This window comes from Diadema setosum, chromosome 19, assembly GCF_964275005.1.
Source record: "Diadema setosum chromosome 19, eeDiaSeto1, whole genome shotgun sequence".
NCBI lineage: Eukaryota > Metazoa > Echinodermata > Echinoidea > Diadematoida > Diadematidae > Diadema > Diadema setosum.
The window spans coordinates 16,203,856-16,225,226 of NC_092703.1; the positions used below are offsets into that span (position 1 = coordinate 16,203,856).

The 21,371-nt window shown below is 41.1% G+C and overlaps 1 protein-coding gene across 1 annotated transcript; it reads left to right on the forward strand.

Annotated features, from left to right (window-relative positions):
* The first annotated feature begins 10,282 nt into the window (after nucleotides 1-10,282).
* Nucleotides 10,283-17,754, forward strand: LOC140242884 (NFX1-type zinc finger-containing protein 1-like). The gene is made up of 3 exons (XM_072322631.1): nucleotides 10,283-14,298; nucleotides 14,672-14,765; nucleotides 16,738-17,754. Exons 1-3 carry the CDS (start codon nucleotides 10,283-10,285, stop codon nucleotides 17,752-17,754), a joined length of 5,127 nt encoding a protein of 1,708 aa, XP_072178732.1.
* The last annotated feature ends 3,617 nt before the right edge of the window (nucleotides 17,755-21,371 follow it).

The window sequence follows — 21,371 nt, forward strand, 5'->3', positions numbered from 1 at the left end:
AAGAGTTCTATGTTTTGTAAGCTGAAATACGAAAATTTTCGGCTCGCTCGCTGCGCTCGCTCGCCAAAATTTATCAAAGAAAAAAAAAAGAGATAAGAACAAAACGTGATGATAATGCGGAAATAGGCCTATACAAATTTCGGCTCACTCGCGCGTACTAATTTAGGGTATTTTTTAAAGTCCTCAGCTTGTTGGTATAAATCGTTATCTATATAAGGCCGTCACTATATCTTGATTAGAATTGTAATATTTAATAAGCAAAAAATGACAAGAATTCCATTTTGTAAGCTGAAATACACAAATTTTCGGCTCGCTCGCTGCGCTCGCTCGCCAAAATTTATCAAAATTCATTACATTTAAATCACCCTCAAAATGACCCCTTTTCAGTGCTTGAAAAAGCATATCATGTGGACTTTGTTTAAAGTCCCTACCGGGATGGGGTTGGGGTTGAACACTTTTTCAGAAATTAAGGGCGCAATTTTCTCGCTTGCCCCGGGCGCCGTTTTCCCTAGATACGCCACTGAATGCATGTAAAGCAATATCGACCGTAATGCATGCTTCGGATGTTGAACTACTATCGTAGCCACACTACCAGATGGCAACCAGCTGCATTCAACCAGGGAGGTGCTCTTCCCACCTCCTTGATGCAACACAGTCTGTAGGGCCATGGACGTAGGCGTGAACGAGTGCACCATGCCGAGCGCGATACGACTCACGTCGAGCTCCGCATGAGTTACCCAAAGATCTAGATAAAAAAAAACGAGTTCGTTAACAGCCTTGTACGAGTTTCAGTCGTAGGAATTGCAACGCATTTACCCTCTCCATATTGGCTCATATTTGCTCAGTTAGTATAATTCGTTTGCCTCCAGAAAAAAAAAAGAAAAAGGAACGGGTGTCGATTCCCATATTTTGCCATAATTTATGCAAGTACCGCCTTTAATCTAATGAACATTGCTTTAGATTAATGGTTCAGACCTATTAACCAAACGGCAGTTTTTGGACTGTAAAATGTCAAAATTTTCAAGCTCGCTCGCTTCGCTCGCTAGCATTGAATCGTCATGCCATTCTCCTGATGTTGCTGCCGGGTAATTGCCAGCAGTTGCGCCCGGTGCGCGCCCCCCCCCCCCCTTATTTTTTCAAAGCGAAAAAAATATAGCTACAAACGGCAGTTTGGGGACTGTAAGATGTCAAAATTGTCAAGCTCGCTCGCATCAGGGAGATGGGAAGAGAAACACCTCCCTGCTCGCATTTAATCGTTATGTCATTCTCCTGATGTTGCTGCCAGTAATTGCCAGCAGTTGAGCCCGGTGCGCCCCCACCCCCTTAATTTCCTAAGCGAAAAAAGTACAGCTACAAACGGCAGTTTTTGGATTGTAAAATGTCAAAATTTTCAAGTTCGCTCGCTTCGCTCGCTCACATTTAATCGTCATGCCATTCTCCTGATGTTGCTGCCGGGTAATTACCAGCAGTTGCGCTCGGTGCCCCCCCCCCCTTATTTTTCAAAGCGAAAAAGATATAGCTACAAATGGCAGTTTTTGGACTGTGAAATGTCAAAATTTTCAAGCTCGCTCGCATTTAATCGTTAGGTCATTCTCCTGATGTTGCTGCCAGTAATTGTCAGCAGTTGCGCCCGGTGCGCCCCACCCCCCTTAATTTCCTAAGCGAAAAAATATAGCTACAAACTGCCGTTTTGGGACTGTACAATGTCAAAATTTTCAAGCTCGCTTGCTTCGCTCGCTCGCATTATATTAATCGCTATGCTATTCTCCTGATGTTGCTGCCGGGTAATTGCCAGCAGTTGCGCCCGGTGTCCCCCCCCCCCCCCTTAATTTTCAAAGCGAAAAAATGTAGCTACAAACGGCAGTTTTGGGACTGTAAAATGTCAAAATTTTCAAGCTCGCTCGCTTCGCTCGCTCGCATTTAATCGTTATGTCATTCTCCTGATGTTGCTGCCAGTATTAAATTGCCAGCAAATGCGCCCGGTGCGCCCCCCTTAATTTCCAAAGCGAAAAAAAAAAAAATTAGCTACAAACGGCCGCTTTTGGACTGTACAATGTCAAAATTCATGATTGCGTTCATGATCTTTAGTGTAAGAATTAAGACAAGAAGTTTCTCTCCCATTTTATAGGCAAAATTGTTCAATAATAATCTACATAAAATGTACTGCTACCTTAAACATGTTGGACTGTTTCAAGTCGATAGAACACGCAAAAAAAAAATGAATCAAATTGCACCATTTACAACATCAATATATGACAAAAAGTTCTCACTGTGGGGAAACCCCCCTTCCACACCCTCCCCCCTCGCTCGCATCGCTCCTTCGCATCTAATCGCTCCCCCTAAGATCAAATCCTGGCTACGCCGGTGATAGGCCCCACTATTTAGGCCTTCACAGTGATGTCGCACAGGCGGAGCAAGTGCTGAAATACCACGATGTAGTCATTCAATTATCTATGAATATTTCTTTTTCTTACTTGTTTTTTATAGGAAAAAATCCCAAATTTCACCAAAAGTGTGCACCAGATCGCTGAAAAAAAAAAATGAATCAAATTGCACCCTTTACAACATCAATATGCAAAAAGTTCTCACTGTGGGAGGGGGAAACCCCCCTCCCACACCCTCTCCCCTCTCTCGCATCGCTCCTTCGCATCTAATCGCTCCCCCTAAGATCAAATCCTGGCTACGCCGGTGAAAGGCCCCACTATTTAGGCCTTCACAGTGATGTCGCCTTCGCATCTAATCGCTCCCCCTAAGATCAAATCCTGGCTACGCCGGTGATAGGCCCCACTATTTAGGCCTTCACAGTGATGTCGCACAGGCGGAGCAAGAGCTGAAATACCACGATGTAGTCATTCAATTATCTATGAATATTTCTTTTTCTTACTTGTTTTTTTATAGGAAAAAATCCCAAATTTCACCAAAAGTGTGCACCGGATCGCTGAATTTGAGGTCTGAAAATGCCAAATTTTCCTCGTGTGGCACCCTCCCCCGCTAGGCCGCTCCGCTCCCTCGCACAGATATTCAAACTCAAAGTCCCTCCCCTACCCCCCCCCCCATCATTAAAACGGAACGATGCCCCTGTGATGATTGCTTTACTGACTTAAATCAAGAAAATTGAAGAATACAATTTATTAATAGCTACAGGAAAATATCTACTACGTTATTCAAGAAATGGATATCCTTATTAGCATTTTATTGAATTTATTTGGGTATTATTCAGGGCTGCGCTACGTTTTTGAAAGTCGGCTGACAACGAAAAACAAACAAACAAAAACAAGAACAAAAAGTCGTCATATTTTTGCTGCCACTTCCCTCCCACTTTGCATGGAAAAGAGTGGGACATCTGATCCCTGTAAAGTGTGTGTGTGTGTGTGTGAGGGGGGGGGGGGGGGGGCAAGCTCCCCCCAGGCTGCGCCGGTCCGGTTATGGGCTTGTAATCGTGGTGATGGTGACTATCGCCAATCATCCCCCCCACTCCTCAGTACGGATTTACGCCGTTGGTACTAGGGGCTCAAATAGACAAACCATGAGGATAGCACGTTGGTCAGCGCAACTGTTACAGTTCAACTACACTGTAGAATACAAACCTGGCCAAGAGAATTATGTGGCAGATGCACTATCCCGGTTACCAATGGATAGCCCAGAATGTTGTGATGTAGTAGAAGAAGACGAGTATGTTCTGAGTCAGATCAGTGATTCCCCAGTAACCCTAGAAGAGTTGAAAGTGGCGACTAGAAATGATCGAGTTGTGGTACAGGTCAGAAAGTATGTCGAGGAAGGCTGGCCAGGTAACCACAAGGCCTTACCTCAAGAAATCAAACCATATCTCCTTCTGAGGGATGAGTTGTCAGTAGTAGATGACATTGTAATGAGAGGGGATCGAATTGTAGTACCATCATCCCTACAGGCTAAGTTTGTAGACTTTGCTCACTCAGCACACCAGGGTATAGTACGTACAAAACAAAGGTTGAGAGAAACATACTGGTTTCCAGGCATCGACAGGGTGGTTGAGGAGAAAGTCAAGTCATGTGTCACGTGTCAAGAAAATGACAAATCTCACAGCACACGTAGTGCCCCTATGCAGTCAGTCGATTTTCCAGATTCGCCATGGGAAAAAATTGGCATCGATATCGTAGGGCCGATTGAAAGTGCACCTCAAGATCAAAGATATGCCATTGTTGTAATTGACTACCACAGTAAGTGGCCTGAAGTCGCATTGTGTAGAAGTGTAACTTCCAGAGCAGTGATAAACACACTCACATCTCTATTTGCCAGAGAGGGAATTCCCACCCATTTGGTTTCCGACAACGGACCTCAATTTGTATCACACGAATTTGAGCAATTTCTCAGTCAACACGGTATCACTCATGTCAGGGCATCACTGTACTATCCTCGTTCGAACGGTGAAGTAGAGCGTTTCAACCGTGTATTGAAGTCGTGTATACAGAATGCTTTGATTGAAGACAAGGGTTCTCTGAAGGAGACTCTACTAGAGCTCCTGATGGCCTACAGATGTACGCCCCATCCAACGACAGGTTGCTCACCGTCAGAGCTACTTCATGGAAGAAAATTAAGGACCAAGTTAGACATTCAGGGTAGAATGCCAAATACAAAGGGGCAGCACAAATCAGAGGTATCTGAAGGAAACAAAGTCAAACAAAGGGTGAAACTAAAACAAAAGAAGTCTGAAGTGTACACAGACGAGAAAAGAAAAGCTCGTACACCAAGATTTCAGGTCGGAGACAGAGTAAAAGTCAAAAAGCAAAGGTATGTTCAAAAAATATGGAAGATGAAGGTTTTCATCCTATAGTATTGGACTGTACATATATACACACGAAAAAAAAAAAGACCAAACAAACAAACAAACTCACCTTTGTCATGATGTATCAGTAATGAAGAGATACAGAGTAACGGTTTAAGGCAGAGGTTTTATATGCGATAAAGTTGAAAGGGTTTTGTAAACCTGATCAATTTGGCAATTTTATATGTGATGATGTTGAAAGGATTGTGTAAACACTGATCAATTTGGAAATTAGTTTGGAGTATATTGTAATGGATGAGTGTCGTGAAGGTAATTTCAACGAGAGGGAGAATGTTGTGTTTACAGATATTCAGATTTACAGTACGCATAATATTCATAAAGTGTGTAGACACCCTGACATTCATTATGTAACCTCATTATGTAACCTCTGTGTATTAGCATGCATGTGCCTCAGGTGTCAGCATACATTCCAATACCCCACCTATTGAAACTGTTCTTATATACATGAGTGCATGTCTGGAGACAGACAGTTCTGCAATAAACACCCGAGACGTTAACTGCCACGCCTTTTCTGTTCCTTCCTTATTTGCAGTCCTAAGTTTTGTTACTTGTAACCCACGATACAACACAAGCTATTTTGACCCTTCCCAGGCCCAAGGGGGGGCACATTGTGCCCCCCCCCCCCCCCATATAACCTTGTTATAGTTTGGTGTATCATCGTCATATTTGGCACATGGGTAGAGCAACTCATACTCAACATGGCCGCACATTTTATTTTTTTCAAGGTCACTCATAGAGGACACTATTTACCATAATATAAAGAAATACATGGGAAATATGCTGAAAACATGTTTTTTTTATAATTTCTTTATCCCCAGTATATATGTCTTATTATTGAGCAATCATTTTCATATTTGCCACAAATGATGTACAAGTCAACTCTCATTATTTGTTATGGTTGAAATTTCTCAAGGTCACCACATGGGGGCGCTATTCATAACAACATAAAGAAATACATTATGAAACGTGATGCATTGTTTGGGATAGGTACGTGAATAGTTATCACATTTCATATTTCCATAATATTGGAATTTTAAGTTTGCAGATTGATAGTATGATGAACAAATGATATTACAGACATAACTTGGGTGAAGGAATCAAAATGACACAAAATAGAAGGGCAATCTTTGGAAAACACTGTTTTCAATTATCTCTATTATATCTTTGTCACATAAAAACAAAGGAAATAATAGGAAAAAATTTAGGGCCATAATGATTACTTCACGTTTTGCTTCTTCAGCCAATTTCAGCCAAAAAAACGCCCATTTCATACACTATAATATTGTTAATTGAAATTGGAAAAGAAAAATATGCAAAATCTGACTGACATGGTTGCCAGTTTATGGTTGCCATGGCAACCAGCACTATCAAATATGGCTAAATTATATATCAAAATGTTTGCAATAAGATTTTAGGAAAAGTCACCAAATTTGGTTGAAATTGAATAAAGGGCGAAGGAGTGGCTGGTAGGGGGGCACAATGTGCCCCCCCCCCCCTTGGACTTTATAGCCAATCATCTGTGGCACAAATAACATTGTGAACCAGTTCACCTTTCAAAGTGCAATTCAACACCATGTTCAAATTGGTTGTAATAAAATAAAAATAAAAACATACCCACAGATCCGTAAATATTTCATGAGACCAAACCTCAAACTTCCGCTAATATTTGCCCATGACTTTTAGTAAATATTTCAAATATTGAGAAACAAACAAGAATAGAAAAAGGCATGATGAATCTAGTAATGATCTTGAATGTACACAATTATGTGAGAATGTTGTGAGGCAAAGATATCAATCTATCATTATTTTTATGTATTTTGAACGTGTTTGTTTCTAACATCTTAGTTTCATGAAAACGTGTGAAACTTTCAAATAATCTGGGTCCAAATTTGATAAAACCTCTATAATTTTAAACTTAATTTTACTCCACTTTTAAGCATGATGTGGCGGCACTTTGATACAACCCAAATATAATGAATGTAACGTAGTCTGATTCAACCAACATTAATACTTATTTTATAAGATCGTCACTCCCCGGCTGAGATCCGTATGGGACCGTTTTTAGAGTTTGTGCGTGCGTGTGTTGTGTGTGTGTGTGTGTGTAGAGGAGGAGGGGGGGGGGGGCAAGGATAACACCCCCCGACTGTACGTTTGTTTTAATTGCTTTGTCTATTTGTGAATGTATTAATATTTTTGTTAAAGAGCCAAAAAAAGTGTGAGTGGGCTGCAGCATCCCCCCCCCCCCAGTTCTGTGGCCCCTGGTGTATATACTGCGCATTCTCTGTGTTTGGGAATTCCCAGCCTGCGATCCTTTGTCCGAACTTGGCACAATGTCAAGATAACATTACTTGTTGACTTCAGGATTAATGTTGCTCCGAACCAATGTAAGTCCGTCCATAGTAGAAGCTGTATCATATCGTGCAGTATCTGTATATGGGAATCCCAACCTAAGATCCTTGCTCGAATTCGGCAACATCTCGAGATCATAGCACTTCTGAAGCGTGCAGTAGTCTGTGTTGGTTTGAACGATTTCACGAATAACTCGCATATTGATCAGCTACTCGATCTGTTCTTGATTGCATGTCGGATGTGGAATGGCGTCTAGACACATTTTGCACTTCCGGATCCAAGTAGTGTGATATGGCAACGCGCTATGAAGGTATATTCACGATTTTGTATTTGCACTCTTTGTACTCTCAGATCTATTCGTTGTTGCATCGTCTAATTTGCTTCAGGGTGTTACTGATGCAAACTCACTGCACTAGACTAGTTCAATGTGTAAACTCTGCAACGCTTTTCACCTTTCGGCTGTAAACATAAACACATTACAAAATTGGGCAAGCATAATACAATCCAACTTCATAGTTATTAGCATGGAGCTATAGCATAAACGATGCTCCATGCTCATCGCATTATAACTCTGTCGCGCACTCTCTGTGTTGGGGAATCCCATCCTACGACCTTTGACCTTGTCCCACATTGGGCAAAATCTCAAGATTACAGCTCTTCTAAAGCGTTAGCGTGTGTTTGTTGCGATGATTTCAAGAATCACTCGTATTTTCATCACCTCTGCTGTACATGTTCTTGATGTCAGAAATGTGGAGTGTCATCTGGTCACAAGATCGTATACGATCTTTGTTCGCACACGCAGATCACATTACTTGGAGTGATTCAATCGCATGTTGTTTAGAAGCCCTCTGTACATGCAGGTACATGTATAATGATATCCTGTGTAATCACTGTTTTTCTTTTCCGCTGTTTTTTTTTTTCTTTAGCCAAATGTGTTTGGTATACAGTGTTAAGAGTAAGAGTATTGTGTAAATCCACGTCAAGCTCTGCTTATGATGACGGTCCCCTGTATTGATTTCTCCTTTGTTCATACATAAATACAGTATGCCTTCATGTTGCTTTGATTCATGTTATTACAGATAGATGTTGTTGTGAAATTGACATTTCTTAAATTGATTCATAAAATATTATGCTCTTTTTTCTTTTTCTTTTTTTTTTGTTGGAATATTCTGTATCACTTTGCTTTCATTTGTTATTGTATTTAGAGAAAGAAAATGCAGAAATAAACCAAACCCAAACCAACCAAGATAGAAAGATTCAAATTTATTTTTCAGTTCCATCAAATAAACAGAGAAATTATATACAATGTATAAGCAGAAGATATTTGTAATGAGGGACTATGAGGGACTATGCAATGCAAATTTATGCATTTTGACTTGCATAGTCCCTCATGATAAATTTGAATTTATCATTTTGACCACAAAACCCTGATTACCACGTGTGTAGCCAAAAGAACATCTGTTATGTACCATATTATATACACATTGTATTCTACAATATTTTGCTTCTATTTTTCTTCAGATTATTTGGACACGCCCAAAAAAAAAAAAAATAAACGCATTCAAAGGGAACATTCTACCATACAGTGCCATCATCTGTCAATCATTGCTGAAGTACTAAAATGATAAACAAATCAAATGGGAATGCACCAAGATTGCATGTTTCTGCGTTACTCATATAATCATGATTAACCGTTAAAGACACTGCGGGGAAAATGCAAGTTATGCTTAGTATTGAGTAGTCCCATAACACATGGTCTAGGTGATAAGAGGGTATATTCTTCATCATTTTAGTACTCTAGCAATTATCGACAGATGGTGTCACTGGCAGAATCTTGGTTAGGAAGCATTTTGTGGGCGTATATATGTGGTCTGAAGAAAAATTAATCGAAAAATATTAAAAGATATATTTGTAGCACATACTATTTAGATATTCTATTGGCTACATAGATGATAACCAGAATATCATCCTGATCATGGCAAACTAAGATGATAATGTTACATTCTAAAATGAAATGAAAAGATGTGTTAGAATTAAGTAGAAAAAAATGAGATAGTAAGGAAATAATCGTTATATTTCTTTTTTACACATCTATTTATGCCATTTCCAGCATTCTCTTCGATCTCTTTCTATCTTTCGTCTCCATTATATCTCCCTTGTCGTCACTGCCTGAGTCCTCCCTTTTTTTTTCGTAATCAGCTTAGACATGATTTCAAAGTTTCACTGGGAAAGTATAATGACTTGCGTATATTTGATATATTTTTGTATGCCATATATAATTATGTTCATGTATATTGTGAAATATGCTTATAACTTGTATGTATATCAGTTGTTTTAATGTGTATGTACAAGTTAGACTAAGTCGTTTGGAAATTATGTTCGATTGTGTCATTCCATTATATATGTTATATATGTACATATAAATTATTGTATATTTTTATATTTTAATGGAAGTATGATTATATGTTAACGTTAGTTATTACCCAATGGAAATGTAAACAATTCTGCGATTCAGCAATCTGGCTGCAAATGAATTTTCAATAAATCAGTCCTATTACCTTTACCATTACCATTATGAATGATCACAAGTGCACGTGCACTTGCACTGCATAGTCCCTTTGAAGTTTTGTTAACAATAAAGCATTGACAATTTCTAGCATAAGTTACAATATTGTTTCAACATTGCAACTCTTGAAATACTAAATACATTCAATACAGAGAACTACTGTCAAAAAATCAATGAAGATTTGTTATCATATTTCACTTATTAATCGATCACTGTCGTGGGGTCCAAACATGCTATCTAACATGCATGTTATAATCATGTAATTGTTCTTAAACTTTAGATTTAGTATCACGTTAGATATCATGTCCCCTCATGCACCCAACTTCTGCTTTGTTTTTGTAAATCCGCAGAGGTCTGGCTTGAAGTTTCTTCTGTGATAATTTGATGTGTCCGTCAGAACACCTCATCATGATGTTGCACGATTCAAGAACTCAGTTGACCACAATCGAACTCAGTCCCCTAATGCCTTATGAACTAAGTTAAGATTATGGTCTGAGACCTCAAAAAGCGGCTTGTTTGTCAAGGAAATAAGCACAAGGCCACAGATGGCTTCGTCAAGGCACTCTCAGTACTTGAAAACTCCTGATGCCAGAGATGCATCATCGAAGAAGACGATACCATCGTCTGAAGAAAACATCACACACAATCCTCTCACTGAACAGGAATTGCGTCAGCTCCTTGGTGCACGAGAAAAGCTTCCTGTCGAGTTGCGCGCCAGGAAAATTCCGCTGAAACAACTTCTTGACAAAGATGACATTCCGAAAGATGCATTTGGGAGTCTCATTAAAGTTTTGGCGATGGCATGTACCTCGGACGGGGAAGACACTGCGCATGTTTTCACGTTCGTGGCGAAATGCAAGTTCCTTGAAGTCCATGTCCTTCAGTACATAATGAGCCTGAGAAGCCGAGACATTTTGACAGAGTGTAATACCGTCATCTTGATCGCATTCCTCATGAGGTCATTTCTTAGGTACGATCCAAGCACAAGACGCACTGTGTTGTCAATTGCGAAGGTGTTGCAGGATATTGCAGCGCGCAAGCCAAATATCAATGACCTCCGTCGTCAACTGGATTCTCTAGAAAGCCATCTGGCCCCTCAGCTCACTAAATCAGTATCCAGTAACAGGTGCAGCCTCCAATGTTTCCCAAGATCAGGAGAAGTAGTCGACTGCGATCCATTGGTATCTGTAGCAGTCCAAGGAAACCATCATGTGTTGGATTTCATACAGATTCAGCAGCAGCTAATTAGGCAGGAGGTCGTAGAGCCACTGCGCTATCAGATATCTGAGTACCACCAACTCAAGAGGAACATTGGAGTTAGCCGTGCTATGAGGGAATGTTCCATATTTTCCCATGTGAACGTCTACAAAATCATCACCACCCATACGGCACGCGGTGTGACAATCAGGGTAAAGTTTGGATCAAGGCCAGACGATCTTTCAGGATTTTTTACCTTTGGAACTCTTTTGTGTCTCACTTCCAATGATTTTCATGACATGATTTTTGCTTCTGTGGCAAAACGAGACGAATCATGGGTCCAAAAAGGCTTCTTTGAACTACGACTTCTTCGCGAAGGTGACGCTGTCAAAATTTTGACAACGAGAGATTTAACCATGCTGGATGCCAAAATCTATGCTGCAGAGTATCACTCAATCTATGAGGCATTGGAGCAAATTCGTGGACTCCAATCTTGCATGGCATTCCAAGACTACATGATTTCTGTCTCCGCTGCCGCAATTCAAAAGAAGCATCACAAGTTCCTGCAGGGAAACCTGGAAGCAAGGTTCGATCCTGGACCCCTACTCAAGGCTGATTCGTGTGCACAGGGTGTAAAGTCAACAAGACGTGTGGTGAAACTGGAGGACTGGCCGAGGTTGGAGCAGTGTGAACCTGACGAGTACCAAATGAGAGCTATTCAATCAGCGCTTACCAAGGAGGTCACCGTCATCACTGGGCATCCCGGCACAGGCAAAACGTACGTTTGCAATAAGATCGTCCACATGATGGTTCTTAAAGAGCGCCAGTCACACTACGCACCTGACTCTGACACTCGCCAGCGTGACCTGAAACTCTTCATATGTTATTCCCGAGCGACTCTTGATGAATTCATACAAGGAATTTTACGCTTTCAAACAACAGGCATCATCCGTTGTGGGGAGCACACTACCGATGCCGACCTAGCAAAGCTTGGTCTGGAAAAACAGCGGGAGAATCACAAGTCCGAAATTTCAGCCTGTGACAGCCAATACAAGGTTGAGCTCGGTGAACTAGGTAAGCGCCTAGATGCTCTGCGCGGGAATTCCCGCTTACTTGACACAGCTATACTGTCTGTAAACACACTGCAGGCTGTCATGACAGAAGAACAGCGCCGGTGTTTCCCGCATGCTGAGCGTGGGGAAATACTTAAGTGGCTCCTTTTTGACCAAATTCCAGACCAGGATCTTCGCTGGCTACAGAGTAGGGCACCTCCTCCCCAAGGACGACTTCCCGGAGATTTTTGGATAGAACAGATGATGTCGCTTGATTTCAACCCAGACAGGGAAAATCCTTCGTCACCTATTGCCAAACACATTGCAAAACACCACCGAGAGGGCAAACTTTCCGCCAAAACACCAGGAGGACACAGATCGTTGTGGAACCTTGTGGTACGTGATCGCTGGGCCCTGTACCACACCTGGGTTGCTACAGCACAGGCAAAAATCAGAGAAAGAATTGGACATATCTATGGGCAGATGGAGAGCATTCGACGTAAGTCACAGAAAGCACATGATGACGTAGATCTGAGAGTATTGCAAACGGCGTCCGTGGTAGCTACGACTTGCTCCGCAGCAGTCAAAATACATCGCGTTCTTATGCAACTCTCTCCAAGGATCGTGATCATAGAGGAGGCTGGAGAGATGCTACAGGCTGTCACAGCAACCATCATCCCTCCTCAATCCCAGCAACTCGTCTTAATCGGTGATAAGTACCCGAGGATTAACCAGTACACCCACGCGAAGAAGCTTGCAGAGGGAAATGGTTGCGAAACATCACTCCTTCAGCATCTCATGGACAGTGGATACCCAGTAAACACGCTAGCGATGCAACACCGCATGAGTCCGTCAGTTTCTAAGCTCAGCAGGAAATTGAAAGCGTGTGATGATCTCAAACACGCTGCCTCAGTTACGAAGTACCTGCCGGTTCCTGGCGTTACGGAGTGCGTGAACTTCATCTCGCATAACAACGGTTCAAATCCTGCCAACCACGAAGCGTCTTTCCTCTGGGGTCTATTCAATTATCTGTTAGGAAGTGGTTTCCAGGAGCGACAAATCTCGATTCTCACAACGTTTCCTGCGCAGTTCAACCTGTTCAGAGGAAAGTTGGGTAGCCAGTTGGAAACAGTTGACAACTTTCGAGGAGAGAACGACGTTATCCTCTTCCTTTCGAATGCTTGCGAGAGAAAGAGCATGCAAGGTCGTTTAAGCAGCGATGAACGCCTCATGACAGTTTTGACAGCAGCTCGCAGAGCACTGTTCGTCATCGGTAACTTTGATCACTTGAGTAAAGAAAGTGTGGTGTGGGATCGCGTCATCTCGGAGGCACGCCGACTTGACCTTGTTCACAGTGGCCTTAGAATCGTATGCCCTCGGCATCCCAAAACAACGTCAGTGATTGCATCAAATCTCGAAAACTTCACTCAGTATCAAAAGACAGGCTGCACACTCCCTTGTAAATCGCGCCTGACGTGTGGACACACGTGCAGAGAACTATGTCATGATCACCGTAATGATGCCCGGAATGTCTGCAAGCAACAATGTGACAAGGTGATATGCATTAATGGTCACAGGTGCAAAGAGAGATGTGGCGATAGGTGCCAAACAATTTGTCAAGAGCTAGTAGAAAAAGAGCTCCTATGCGGACATTTACAACTTGTTAAGTGTCATTTGCCAGTAGGAAATGTTATTTGTCAGGATCGGTGTGAACGGCTGCTTGCTTGTGGTCACCGGTGTTCCGGCACATGTGGCCAGCCCTGCACTGATGTGTGTTTGGCGAAAACAACGAAATCTAACTGGCCGTGCAATCACACTGTAGAAGTTAGGTGCTGTGATGGACCCAGCGTATGCCCTTGGCCGTGTGGCGCAGTGTTGACTTGTGGTCACAAATGCTCCGGAACCTGTGGCCGATGCCGTCGCGGCAGGCTCCATATTCCGTGCGAGCAAACCTGTGGTCGAATTCTTGTTTGCGGGCATGCCTGCGGAGAGAGGTGCTCGCCGGAGTGTCCGCCATGTTCGAAGCCCTGCGAAAACAAATGCCAGCATAGCCACTGCATGTACCCTTGTGGCGCCAGGTGTGTGCCTTGCCGAGAAACCTGTCTGTGGCGCTGCGCTCACATTTCGTGTCCTAAGTTGTGCGGGCAGCCCTGTGATCGTAAACCGTGTAACGAGCCGTGCAGGAAACTTCTGCCCTGTGGACATCCCTGCATTGGCCTGTGTGGTGAGAAGTGCCCCAGCAAGTGTCGTGTCTGTGACGAGGAAGAGGTGACTGAAATCTTCTTTGGCAGTGAAGATGATGACGATGCAAGGTGAGTCCAATGCTCTGCAGTCTGTACATAATTTACTTTTTTTATTCTCCTTTATATATCCTTTACTCTTTTAAAAACAATTTAATTATCGCTTTTGATCACGTGAATTTTCCTGGCATGTATAATGACCTTCTCTCCCTTTGCAGCGACAAATGTCTGATTCAATCGAGTGAAGGTTAAACGGTCATTATCCAAAGAGCAATGTCTTATTGCAACAAATTGCAGTAGGAATTTTGTATACTACAAACACTTACGGTATTCAGTTCACCAGTTTTATGAATGATTATACTCAAAGCCAATCTGATTGATTTATTGAACTGGAGGAAATGCATTCCTTCACACACATTCACATTCATACAACTCACACTCATAGGTTTGTCCAGCTGGAAGACTGTGGACACCTGTTTGAGGTCAACGCCCTGGATGCGTGGATGCAAACGGCTGGTTCTGAGTCTGCGTCAGTTCAGGTTAGTACATATACCGTAACACAATCACAATCCCAGCTTAATAAAGATGAAACACTGACAAAAACAAGCAAACAAACAAACAAAAAAGTTCAAGCGCTGAAACGCTCCCTCTCAAAGTGACGCACGTTACAGACAGAACATGTGGAGTACGAGCACTGATCTCTACCTCGATGGTAGAGAGTGGAACGAGTAGTACGAGCAAGGTTGCTCTTTGGACCTATACCCTATTTTGTTTCAAATAACATAGATATACGGAGCAGAATAGAGAATACGGCGTTTAGTTATTGGTATATTATCGTTATTAGCATTGCTTGGGGTAATACATATCAGACATTGGTTGAAAAACTTATTCTCTTTTTAAAGATATATAGCATTCAGAATTATTCTTAACCTCCATACCCGAGCACATAGTGATGTTTTGTTTTCTAAATACAGAATTTTGAAAACAAAAGATTTGTATTCAATCAAACTTGGTCAGTTCATGTTTTATTATAAGTGTAATCATTTACCTAAATATTTCATGATTAATTCATCGAAATAGTCACATTGCACAGCGTTCCCACAAGATGATCCAGTGAAGTCCATCTCCACTTAATGAGAACTGTACATACAAAAAAAAAAAAAAAAAAAATAGACCCGGACTTTACATGAGCTAAGATCATAGCTTAAAAGAATACCCTAAGTTTCTTACATTTAGATTGAAATGGGAAAAACCCACTGTTTCCACGTTTATTATAATTCTTAAATTGTTTGTGTAATAACCTTTAATTGTACTTTCACCTGCCCTGGCGATGGAGTGGCGTGCTCACCAACCTCTCTTCTTTTCTTCTCTGCTCCTCCTCCTCCTCCTTTCTCCTAGATCCTTGTTGTGCTGTGATGTTATTCTGTTGATGAACTTGTTACATTATGATTTCGTCTTTTCTTCATGCGTGCATTTTCTTTTCTATTTTGTTTTGCGGGACAACCTGTGAGTGTATACAAGTATTGTTGATTTACCACTATATTTTCTTGGTACACACACCTTTAATGAAGAGTGTCCATGCCGTAACATTAACTTTCAGGTCATTCTAAACCTGCGATTTTTTTTTTATATTTTCATAAGTTTCTTATACATCAATAAATTTTAAATGCTTTAACGGTACACATAATTATTAATTATAATTATATATATATATATATATATATATATATATATGTCAGTGCTGTATTATTGTTCTTTTGAGTGATCTATGCGTTTTACTAGCTTCGCTTCTCAATAGATAACTCGTTTCCACCGCTTTATTTTGCTTTGTTTCAGTTGCAATTGAAACCATTGTTCTATACAGTTTGATAGTTTAGAAGAAATGACATTCAGGTTCAGGTTCAGGCTCAAGTTCAGTGACACTTATTTCCAGCAAATATGAATATATGTAAGTACAAGTAACATGCTATGAATTTGAAAATTTTAACATTCTATTATGAGAGAGGGACTTGAAATCTCTCAGTAGGTGATTAGATCCACAAAAACAGACAAACAAACAAACAAACAAACGACAACGTTTCCGTAATATTCCTACGTACAATAACAATGAACTTGTCATGCGAAGACATAACTTCAACTAATTTGCACAAATAGTTGCCACCGACACCATACCAATGCTTGTTTGAAAACGATATTGCGTTGTGCCTAAGACATATTTTGATCTACTCAACTGAGCAATTGTGTATTTTATTTTAATATACGCTATTGAGATTGAGATTGAAATTCTGAACTATATCAAGCATGCTTAAGCGTGTATTTTTCAAATGTTTAAACCGAGATAGGATTTTGCATTCAAATTATATGTTGTGCGTTGTCCATAAGTATTTTCCCCTGGTATCTGCAGAGTTTTGCAGAACCGTAATATGTATAGGCCTATGCGTAAGCAGCATTTACTCACAACATGAACAGACGTTTGGATTTTATATCTTCATCCTCTTCTCAAATTTATAGTTGAAGGAGTGTCCCCGCTGCAAGGCACCGATCCGGAACAACGTGAGATACAGCAACCAGATAAAGAGGGCGCTGGCAGATATCGAAAGGGTGAAGGCTAAGATGCGAGGCAACCAGATGGAGATTGACGGCGCGCTCCGGAAGCTGAGAGAGAAAGCACTGGATCTCCGCCGCCAATTAGTCTTGGGAAAATCCATCCTCACCGAACGTGATATCGATGGTTTGCTCGAAGGCGATCTGCTACAGACACAGTTGGGCCGAGCCGTCGCCAGGAGGAATCGATGCAACTTCCTTTTGGCCCTTCATAAGCTGTATACGTCGGCGTCTCAGCTGCGCTGCAGTCATGAGTTTCTGAAGAGAGAGCGCACCCGCGTAGTTCAGGAATTGTTCGTTCTGAAGGGAGGCGTCTGTGGCGGCGACTTGGACCGATTCACTGAACAGCAGATGCATGATATACAACAGGAGATGACTCGTCTGGAGCTGCAAATTGAAGCTTGCCAGACTCTGGGCTCCAACGTCCCCTGGCTGGAACGCAATCTCGAGCCAAAAAGAATCGTAGGAATGTTTCAGGCAATCGTTGCCAAGGCGACGCCGTTCACGGAAGAAGATGCAGAGATTGCCGAAGATTTGCTCGAGCGCATCAAGAAATCAACCGGGAGTGCCGTTCTTGGCATCAGCAACAGTGAGAGGGTGGAGATCATCAAGGCCGTCGGGCTCAGCAAAGGTCACTGGTACAAGTGTCCCAAGGGTCATGTCTACGCCATCGGAGAGTGCGGCGGTGCCACACAGCGCACTAGGTGTCCCGAATGTGGGGCAAGCATCGGCGGAGAGCAGCATCGCTTGGACGAAGGAAACCAGGTGGCCACCGAGATGGACGAGGCTCGCCACGCCGCCTGGCCGACTCACGCTCACGATTTCGAAGATCCCGGCCCTGAATTCGATTATCTCCAAATGGACGCTGCGGACGTGCAGCAGCAGCGCGCGCTGGAAATACAAATGCATTTACTTCGAAACTAAGCTTGCAGAGGACGAAACTCTTTCTGCCAGTCTGTTTCAAGTTCAGGTTGTCATGCATTCGATGCATATCGAGACTCTCATTAAATGTGATCAGTCCTGAATGTAATAGTGAAACGTCGCTCCTGTTGAAATGTCTCATTCACTTGCAGAGGCGATGATATGTGAAACGGTGTACTATTATATGCTAACCATATCGTTTCAATTTGTGATATTACTGTTGTAGCAAGAATTGTACAGGACAAGTATCAACCTTTCGCTCCACACACAAGTTATTTGGAGCCCTTCCTACTAACACCATGTTTATTGTGAGTGAGGATTTTTATCAGGTCCAGCGAACTGTATGATTCTGGACACTTTGCATTCTATATACTTGCAATTCTAAAAAAAAAAAAAAAAAATGTTGAAGGCGTTGTGTATTGGCATTTCATGCTATGTGCATTTTATTAGTATGGCATACATAGCCTTATATTAGTCAAGGACTGACTATGTAGTAATTTTGCGAGATTAGGTGGTCTTGTTGTGTGTTTAATTCCTTCTTCGCGATAATGCGTAGATCGTTGGCGCCAAAAACAAAAACAACAATTATTAAACTCCAAACGAATAATACCTCATTTTTGCGAACATTTCACGGATGCGTTTAAGCAACGCTATTAAAATCATTTTGTGCTTGTAAAGTGAAAGCTAAACATTTAATTCGGTGAAATTTGCTTTCGCCTAGATAAGAAGACAAATTCGACAGTTACTATAGCTCTGATATATGTGGTATTCATTCGTCTACACACTGCCAGGGAACCAGGGCATTCCTAATGTCGGAAAGAATGATGTAAGTGAGTTGTGAGTAAAATAATGAGATCCAGTCTCACTGTTTAGCCAATGCTGTTTAGTTATAGTATATAGGGGGTAAGGAGTAGTGTGTGTTTACATGCATTTTAAGTATATGCTGTTAAAAGAGAAATTTTGGGCGTGCCAGAAATTTTTGCGTGAATGAAAATTTCGCGAGGAGGCAATATTCGCGGAAGTGTTTGTCGACAGCATACTTTGAATGCCAGATTGGCAAGTCGCGAAAGTTTCATGCCGCGAGTTTTTCTGGTTTTACGGTACTGTATCTTTGAAAAGACCAAGAGAGATGGCGAGGAGGGTAAAGAAATAGGCTTCACACGGCAGTATAGCATGCACTCTGAAGGGATATCAACCCTGGCTTCTTTGGAAGAAAACTCCAGGCGTGTTGTTCGTTTCTATACTTCAGTGTGGTATCTTGCTTCTCAACAAGAAATCATTAAATCCTTAAGTACCTCGAGAGAAATGTACCTGTATTTCTCAAAATGCGACTGGCTCAATTATGTATACATGAAAGATTGATAGTCGTTTATATGTCTTTAGGTCTTTTGTAGATTTAATGCCTGATGTTTGTAGATGTATAATGATATTATAAGGCGTGACGTTTTGTTGGACCAACAATTCTCCAGCAAGAGGTCGTGTGCTTTTATAGAGATGTTACTCTTTGTAATTATCATCATCAAATCAGAGATTTATTAGAGATTATCCAGAGATCAGTCATGGTGAAAAAAAAAAACAACAACTTGTGTTTCGTGGCTCGTGTACCTGCAAATTAGGAGGAGTTGTCACGATTGACGAACGTATTCCTATATTTTACATTTTGACGGATGCGTGAGATACGACGCGACAGTTCATTCCGTGTATATAAGAGCCCATTATCGATGAATGTTATAATGGCCATGCAGGGTCAAAGGTTGAGTTTGATCAAACAATGTCAATGTGTTTGGCATAACTTCGCCGAATTTGATACAATGGATAAGAATGAAGTACAGTGAGTCAGTATAATGTAGATTTCGGATGGAGTATAATCCATTCTTAGACATGTTGGAGGGTTTATGGCAAAGTCATATGAAATGCCAAGAATAGTAAATCAAGATTATGACTGATATTGTTACGTTTTGCTTGTGGCAATGTAAGAATGTCGTGCAGAACTTGCCATCTGGGGAGAAGTGCTATATTAAAGTATGACTGCGTGCCTTTCCAGAACGCATGATATAGGGTCAGAGGTGCTACAAGTTTACACCAATATTTTGAAAACGAATTCTGTAATGTAGAAGTTGCTGTTATCATCAGTGGCAAATCAGTCATGTTAAGACGCGTAGACCGCATGGATGAAGTATGCATTGCGGAGACTTAAAGATGTTAATACAGGTGACTCCCGTTTGACATAACGAAGTTATATTGAAATTCTATACGTGTACAGCCGAACAGTTAAGTATATAAGATGTCGGTTATAACTTTGGGACCTCAATTCATACCTCGTTGTTACGAGAATGTTGTTACAATCGTGTTCGTTGTAACGGGAGTGCACTATGTATCGCGATGTTTTTGGGTGTTGTTGTTTTTTTTTTTTCAGGTCTTTCAGTTCAGTTCAGTTTTTTTTTTTTCCAGTTCAGTTTCCAGTCAAGCGAAGCCACACGAAGAGAGGTGGTTTGACGTGATTACGTGAAAGCCGCTAAGGTTAGAACGCTTAGAAGGCTACTGGTTTGTGTATCATATATTTCATTCAGTCCACATTTCTGCTTATGTATCACAGGAAGAGTTATAGTGCATTTCTTCTGGCAAGTGGATGTAATGAGAAACAACGACAAAAAACAACAACAACAACAACAACAACCAAGGACGTATATATATATATATATATATATATATATATATATATGATTATATTTTGAAACTTAAGATCAAAATGTTTATTCTTCGAGGTATTATGTGTCACTTAATTTCTCGATCTCTATTTACTGTAATTTTTCGAGTATTTTTGTAATAGGCCTAACCTTTAACCTGCGGACTATGTTAACCTGATGTGCCCTGTGCAAAGTCTACTGAGATTTCACTTTAGTAGTAAACATGTTAATTTGTATTTATATGTTCGTTTTGGTTTATCATTAATCAACTTTCTGTACTCAACATCTGTATCTTTTCTGTTGCAGTACATGTTCAGTTAATCATGCGGAGGTGGTTCTACGTATAAACTCATCTTTGTTACTTTCTTTTGTGATTGGCGATGAGAGATAAGAGTATACGTATATATATCTTTTGCTCTGAGATGTAAGATTTCATGAAATCATTAGTTCATGTTGAATGAAATCTTTTGCCTTATAAAAAAAACAAAACAAAAACAAAAATATGAAAGCAAAAACAAAATATGAACAACAAAAACAGAAATCTAGGCATACTGCTTAGTGAACGTGAAAATCTCTCATGTAAAGAGATTTCCGTTGTGAAACAAAAAAAAAATGACCTGAGTCATTTATTTCAGTGGTTATGACCAAGTGATATCTGTAATTCTGCATGCCATAGAATTATGAATGTCAATATGTATGCATCTCTTTATCTTTATTGTGCTTTTTTTTTATAAATGCAGAAATTTTGATGTTTGATTTGCACGCTATGTACTTTAGGCACTGCACAATCCAGACATAAACTAGAAAATCATTCCATCAGCACTGCACAGAACAGCTGCACACAGAAGGGCGCCAGCTATGGCAAGACAGGTTATAGTGTGAGAAATTGGTACATTCTGAAGAGGTTACAATGCCGATACAACACCGTAATGG